Raw genomic sequence first — 7,729 nt, 5'->3', positions numbered from 1 at the left:
GGGTGAATAGGCGTCTCCATGACAACCACTCACTTCTGAATTTACTTCTATACTGGACGCGGTGGCGGACACAGACTAGAAATCCAGAAGTGTACGCCATCCTGGGTCTGTCTCTTGCTCCCGGCCTCGCCACTGAACGTCCGATTTCTAGGAAAACCTGAAGCAGCTGGAGGGCTGGGGAGAGGGAAGAAGGGGAGCAGGGTAAGGAGAAGGGACCAAAGGGGCTTGGGGAGGAGACCAGGGGAAGAGGGGGGAGATGAGGGGAAGGAGACCACTGGGAAAAGGAAGAATGGGGCGGGGAGGGGGGGGAGAAGAGAACGGGGCGGGGGGGGGGAGTAAAAAGGGGACAGAGGAGGGGACAGAGGGAGGGAAGGGAGCACGAGGGGGAAGGAAGCTGACTGATACAGACAGAAGGGGCGGAGGAGAAGGAGAAAAAGGGCGGCGCTCTGGGGCGGCAGATTCTGCGGCCACCGCGCACCTCGACTGTCGCTGTCGTAGCAGGAGAGCCGACCTCACGCGCTGCCGCCGAGCAGCAGCCACCTGGCGCGCCGCGGAGGAGCAGGCGGGGGATGCAGCAGCCGGCGCTGCCAGTGCCCGGGCCCCTGGCCCTGTTGGACACCACAGGTGAGCGCGGAGGCAGCATCCTTACAGGCTCCCCCGGCGCCCACGGGTCCCAGCCCGCCCCCCGAACGCAGGGCCAGTCCTTCCCGCTTCCTCGGAGCTTTGCCTGTGGGACCTTTGCACTGACACAGGCCTGTCATTCATACTCTCTCCCCCTTTCTTCGCTCCTCTGCCCTTTTTTTCTGTATGTCTCCCTGAATTTGTCTGTCTCCCTTGCTGTCTCTTTCCTACTCGCTTTCCTTATGAACAATAGAGCACAATACGTGTGAATGGGACAATCCGAGCTGCACTCCTTTCTGTCTCTGATACCCTAGTTCAGTCCCTAAAAATTTCTAGGAAAAAGTTCCTTTCAACGAGCCAGGTAGGTTCATCTTGCTTGAAAGTGACAAGGGCGCGTACTGCTTTTTTCGGTGGTGTTCTGCCTCCTCCACCGACTTCTCCCCCATAAATTCTGGGACTCTCTAATTCTTTGATTTCCGGAATCAAGCCTGATGCAGCCTGGAAGCCAGGCGAGGGGTGGGGGAAACAGGAAACCTGTTGCACATTCACAGTTTGGGGAGCTGGCCTTGGTTTTCTACCAGGAAGGGGCCAGGATGGGAATAGCGCTGGGTGTGTTTTCCTGAAGGGGAGAGGGCAGGGAAGATTTTGAAAAGAAAAGAAAAAAAGATAGTTCCACGGTAAGGGATGCTCTGACAGTTGGAATGAGGGATCGGATGATGTCTCCGGGGCCCTGCCGCTTACTCAGAAATGATCCAATCAAAAACTGAGGGTGTTTAACTTCACAACCCTGTTTGGAGTATCTCTTTTTAAAAACCAGATTCGTAATGTTGTTTGATTTTAAAACAATAATCAAGGGCTGTGGTTTCTTCCACAAACAGTTCTATATCCCCCACTCTCTAAAGCAAAATGCTCTATGGCAAAAATTATTTACATGTGTTTTCATCCTCCAGGAAACTAATTACTTATTAGTGAATAATAATAATAACTGTTATTAACTCGTTGTTACTATATTATTACCCTAGAATGACTTGATGGTTTACAAATAGCATTCGACTTTGTTTTCTCTTCTGAGGAGGAATTATAAATTAAAAAACACACTAGGAGTTTGTCTTTCATGTAAAAACACTAAACGTTAGTGTAGCTGGGAGGGATTTGGGGGTATTTTCTACTTATAGTTCTGTGTTCACCACCTTGGGCATGTGTTTCATTAAAATCAGAAAAAAAGGAAATTGATGGCTGAGGTGCACATCATTTTGCCTTGGTCTACTTTTCCTGGGACTGTCGCTTTCCCTCCATGACTGGGAGTCCCCGCATGATTAAAAGAGCTCATTTTTCTTTCTGGGAGGCCCAGGCCCTGCTAACAGGGAGGCGATGACTTGGAATCCTCCCCAGTCTTTGTGACATCCCCTTTCCCTTTCTGGCTCTACTAAGAAGAGAAAGTGCTAAGGGACAGAGACAGAATCTGCCACCATACTCCACTGCTCCCCCACCCCCCATCGTTGCACTTCTTCCAGACATGACCAGGTTTTCACAGGATCTGTGGTTTAGCAACTCCCACAAAGGCAAGTAGGGGCAGGAAACTGGAGGGTCTAATGAGGAATGACAAGGTGATATTCTGAGATACTCCAGGTAGGATGCACCAGGAAACAGACTGGAGCTTGGAAAAACAGTAAGACAGGTGAGGTGTAGCTGTTGTCCCTTTCAAATTCACGTGTCAGAACTGCTCCCCTCAACTCACAGTGGGAGAAGCACTGGTGAAGAATAACTATGCCATCTTAACATTAACATGACCCATGAATAATGTAGTCATGAATGCCATAATTAATATGTTCATTATGTTCATAAAATATATTCTCTCACTGGATCCTTCCTTGTAACAGTCTCAAGAGGTGGGTAAAGCAGGTGGTAATCATGATCTCCACATCCCATACCAGGAAAACTGGAGATCATTCATTCATTCAACATAGGAGATATAACTATCTCCTAGTTTGAACTGGATCTGAGGATCCAGGGCCCAACAAGACAGACACAGCTCCTGCTCTTCGGGAATTCTCCTCTGCTGGGCTCAGAGAGGACGAATGGCTGCCCAAGGTCACACAGTTGGTCTGAGCAGGTCCAGAACAGTGGGTACCATCCATGCATGCTGCCACCATGGTTATATACCTAATAGTAGATATTTCAATTAACAGGGCACTGTGATAAGAGTGCTTTGATTGTAACCATGAATGCACATAATAATATTCTTGCTAATGGGACAGGAGAATTTAGGGAACAATTCAGGTAATGCTAGTTGTCTTCCTCCAATTCAAAACCCTTTTCTCTCTAAAACCTGATCTAAAAATGCTATGTCTTATGGCAATTATAGATATCTTACTTATTCTTGAGTTAATTTCTTGTTTTCTTTTCTTTTTTTCTTTTTTGCAATATCCTATATTTATAAAGGATATGGTCAGGATTTTTCTTTTTGTTATCTGTTTTACCTGGAGTCAAAACATGACAATGTGTGTTGTTAGAATAAGCTTGTTCAGAGCCATTCCTTCCCAGTGTCCCATATAAATGATCCTGGCTGTCTTTCCAGACCTTATATTAACCTTGGAACCCATGATAGAAATGCTGACAAAAAGGGATAGCTCACACCTCCTGCTTTTCATCATGTAACAGTTGCAGAGGAAAAGTCAGACTTGGGAAACAGTGGTGAAATGGTGAAGTTATATTAAAAATAGTTCATAGAAAGACTTTCATGAGCTCAAAAGAGATAAATGTAATGCTTTACTCTGTGATTGGCATGTCAGAATGTCACTAATGAAATTGACAAGGGCTGACCAAATGCTGTTAACCTGGTGGATCTGATGATTTTCCCCATTCATCATGCAACATCCCTGAGGGATGAATCAAAACAGAGCCATGAGCTTTAAGAACCAGCATATAGTTGAGGGGTTTCTGCAGACAGATTCGCCCAGAGAGCTAAGAGATGAAGCCCATAAAATGTTATTACTGTGATTTGAAGCACATGCTGAGACATCTAGTTAATTATTTTGGGCATAATAGATGTACAATGCACTTAATTTAGAAAAATAGCAAAACAAAATCATTTGAGAAGGAGGGCATTGTCTGATAATTTTATCAAATACTTAGCCCCATAAAATTTAGTTTTAGGTGTCCTATTGCTCTTAAAACACATTTTAACAATCAAAACATTGGAAAGGGAATTTAAGAAAAAAACAGTCAAGCAAGAATAGCTGAAGAGGAAATGGCGCTAATTAAAAGCAATTGGCATTTGTCTCCGTTCATAGATGGAGGTTGGTAAGAGTAATCTGGAAAATGGGAGAGGTTAATCCTCTGTTCATGACTGAATGAGAAAAGAGAGTTAGACTGTTCTGGAAAAAGCTCAAGTTGCTACCCACTTACTAGATAGTATTATCATTAATATGATTATTTTATGAACTTCCACAGTTCACTATGTAGAAGATACATTTTTAACTTTTGTGTCCTTTTAAAAAAATCGATTTACCTACCTTTCTAAAATTAACCAGAGCAGAATTTCACCCATGAAGAGACTTCTTTTTTTTCCCTCTTTCTCACTCATTCTCAAAATGACTGCCATTTCAGTCCTCTGTTTCCCCAAAGACACCCTAGATCTGCTGACATCGTCCCTGGAATTACTTCTATCTGACTCTGGGGCAAACTACCTTATACATATATCCTTGGTCAGACTTTAAACAAATTCAAGAAAAAAAACACATCATTGCTCTTTGCATGCACATTTCTTTGCAAGTAAGATGCTGTAAATAGTAAACAAGGGAAAATCCACTGTAGGGACCTCCCAGAGCACGTGCAAACGCACTGTTTCCGAAAGAGCGTAAACCATCTGCTTGCATTTGGGGCTGTTTCCCTGTAGGACACTCCTAGAAATGCTTCATTCACACTCAACAATTCTTATATATTTATAATAAAAACTACTAGAAAACAATGAAAATAGCAATTTAACAACAATCAGGTAAAGCTATATTCTTTTGCTTGTAGATGAAGAAACTCTTTCCAAAGCTTGTACAAAGACTGTAAGTTTATCTTCTGTTTTGTAAGGTTACATTTTACTTCAAAACTTTCACTTTCCCCTTAAAAGTAGTTAACCCTGCGATTCCCCTTGTAGAAATTTATCCTAAAAAAGTGATTAGAGATGACAGAAAGATTTATACACAAAGATATTTGTCATGTGGTGGTGGTTAAAAAACAGATAGACTTTATTTTTCAGAGCAGTTTTAGGTTCAGAGCAAAATTGAGGGAAAGATACAGAGTTCTCTGACCCCACATGCACAGCCTCCCCCATTATCAACATCCCCACTAGAGTGGGACATTTGTTACAATCTGTGAGCCTACACTGACAGGTCATTACCACCCAGAGTCCATCGTGTACATTAGGGTCTTCTCTTGGTGGTGTACATTCTATGGGTTTAGAAAAATGTATAATGACGCGTACCCACCATTACGGTATCACACAGAGTAATCTCATTGCTCTGAAATTCCCCTGTGCTCCACCTTTTCATCTCTCCAAATTGTGTTTTAATAATACAAAATTAGATATAACCCAAAGATACAACAGTAGGGATAGGTTAACTGATACATCTGTTTAGTGGATTACACTATTATGAATAAGAATTATGTTTAGAAAGCTATCTCAGAAGTTGAACAAATTCTTACAGTTCATTAAATGAAAAAAACAACTAGATTTTTAAACATTTTGGTGCCAATTTAAGAAAGACCATAATGTTATATGGCCACATGCCAATTATGGGTTACGGCGTTATTGCAAATTTTGTTTTGTTTTGTATTTTCCTGTACTTTATAAATGTTCTACAAAAATTAACTACTGCTTTTATGAGCAGAATAAGAACCATACATTTTAAATATAAAGCAGTCTTCCTTTCCCTTGTAAGAATGTCATTATCACTTTGGTAATATTTTCCAACCGCAATTAGGGTTGGTTTTTAGTTCCAAAATATAATAAGAGGAGTGGCACAAATTCCTGAGGTAACTGAAAAAGTTAGATGTGGGGAGAAAGAAGGGAAGTGTGAAGCTGGGAAGAGAGAAGACAGATGGGGAGATAATCTAAGAATGCTGGAGCTGGAGAGGCTTCAGGATTGCCTGGCAAATGTGCCCCAGCTCCTTCCTCCCGTGTCCGGGGAAGACATAATTAACCAGTCAAGGCGTACCTTGACTGGTGTACCTCGCATACCTTGATTTGAGTTGGAACTTCCTCACGCTCTCCAAAACAGCAGCAGGTACAGGAAGCGACTTGCTTCTGCTCACATAGCAGGCAGGGCCTGTCCTCTTGATAAGAGTGCAGCAGTGGGCTGAGCACCAGGCCACACAGGGTGGTGTTTGGCCAGTGTTCTCAGGACAGAGCACCTCAAGAGGGACGGTGGGCCTCGGGATGGCTGTGTTGACTGGAGGGACATGAGGTAGGGAAAATCACTAGTATGTGCTGCATTCAGAATCATTAGGAGGTGCAGCAGAACCCATCTCTGCGTGACGCGGCCTGTGGGGTGGTTGTGGGCAGTCAGCGTCACCTCTGCTCCTGTGTGTCCACTTGTGCGTCCACTCATGGGTCCGTTCCTTACTCTTCCCCTCAATGCTTATTCAGCCAAACCTCTGCAGAAGCTGCCATGGTGGGAGTGGGAGCCCATCGCCAGGGCAAGTCTGAAAGGCTTACATGATGGATGTGGCACGTGACTGGCCCCTGGGCGCTGTAATCAGGACAATTTCGTGGTTGAAGTGGTGTGGCCTTTTGAAGTGAGGGCCGTGACAGGGCCTAGAGGCCTAATTTACCCAGTGCTCTTGTTGAGGGGTGCACTCTGCCATTGTCACTGGGCCGCCCCCCTTAGGGAAGGCTCTGCCTTTTACTGCATGACTAGGGCTGCCAGGAAGGTCCATCCTCAGGAGTGAGCCTTCAGAGCAGGTATTATTCTGTCCAACCTTTTTCCTCTGTAGTTTGCTCTCAACACAATAACCACAGTGCTGCAGAAATCAGAAAAAAAGAAAACCAGAGCACCTCCCTCCTCTGCTCAAAACCCTGCAACAGCCCAACTCTCTCAGGGTACCGCTAGGGGCTGTGGACGCAGCGATAAAGCTGTGTTCTTGGGGAGGCAGAGAGAGGAGCGTGTAATGGAAGGAACTCTGGAGCCAGAAGGCTGGGGTTTGAATCCCAGATACTCACACCTGAGCCTGAAGAGGATGGACCAGGGCATGCAGAGCAGAGCCTTGCAGGTAACATTGGGGACAGGACCACTGTGCAGAGAGGAGCCCCTCCTGCCGCCATCCCACCATCCTGAGGCCCTGGGAGCTGTAGGCAGACCTGGGCCCGATACCTTCTGCTGGCTGGTTGGGAGCTGGTGGTTTATAATCTTAGTGAGTGAATCTATCTCATCTCCTTCAGGGTGAAGGTGATGTAGGTGGTTGTGGATGAGCTTCTCGGGAGAAGTGTCTTTCCAAGGGTCTGGAGGAAGTGGTGACTTTGAGAGGGCTGCTGGTGAAGGGAGAGAGTGAGTCTTGCATGCGGTTCCCCTTGGCCTCAGGAATGAAATGTCCTGAGACATACGCCTTTGCTGGGTCAGCTGGATAAAGACGGCACACTCAGATCTAGCCAAGTTCTTCTGAGTTTGCGCATTGATTTAGAGTTTTGTGTAATTTATTTCCGAGTATGTAACAATTCTATTCTTGAGTGTTGTAAACTTGACTTGCCATGAAGCCTTGCTGTTAAATCTTTGGAGGTAAAGTTTCTGGAGTTTGAAAAATGTCTGCATGCCAGCAATTCAAGTGGTCATCTGAGCTAGTGGTTATAATCAAATATGGTGCCTCCTCCCCCATTAAACATACACACACACACACATACACACACACACACACACACACACACACACACACACACTTGATTTAAAACCTTTGGCATTGGAAGATACATCATGTTTTCCTTTCATCCCCTCTTTTGTTTTGCAGTCCTGGGATCATGATGGTTAAATGTCAGTGCCCTTGAGGTGGGCGCTGACAGAGGGGAGAACAATGGGCTTGAGTCTCAGGCTCTAGGACCAAGAGGCCTTCCAGAGCCTACTGG

General features: G+C 45.0%; 1 protein-coding gene across 14 annotated transcripts in view; it reads left to right on the top strand.

Moving 5' to 3' along the window:
- TMEM255B (transmembrane protein 255B) overlaps positions 1–7,729 on the top strand; it is a 50,777-nt gene continuing 43,048 nt past the window's right edge. For 4 of the 14 annotated variants that reach the window (XM_081045918.1, XM_081045913.1, XM_081045905.1 and 1 more), the window contains exon 1: positions 407–624. In XM_081045918.1, coding sequence (XP_080902044.1) covers positions 570–624 — 55 coding nt within the window. In that variant the 5' untranslated portion in view covers positions 407–569. Of the gene's footprint in view, positions 202–364; positions 625–7,729 lie in introns of those variants that run through there. The other 10 variants (XM_081045906.1, XM_081045912.1, XM_081045909.1 and 7 more) reach the window with 7 other exon arrangements.

Source organism: Rhinolophus hipposideros (assembly GCF_964194185.1).
Source record: "Rhinolophus hipposideros genome assembly, chromosome: 4".
NCBI classification, from domain to species: domain Eukaryota; kingdom Metazoa; phylum Chordata; class Mammalia; order Chiroptera; family Rhinolophidae; genus Rhinolophus; species Rhinolophus hipposideros.
This window is presented reverse-complemented; position numbering and strand designations above follow the sequence as displayed.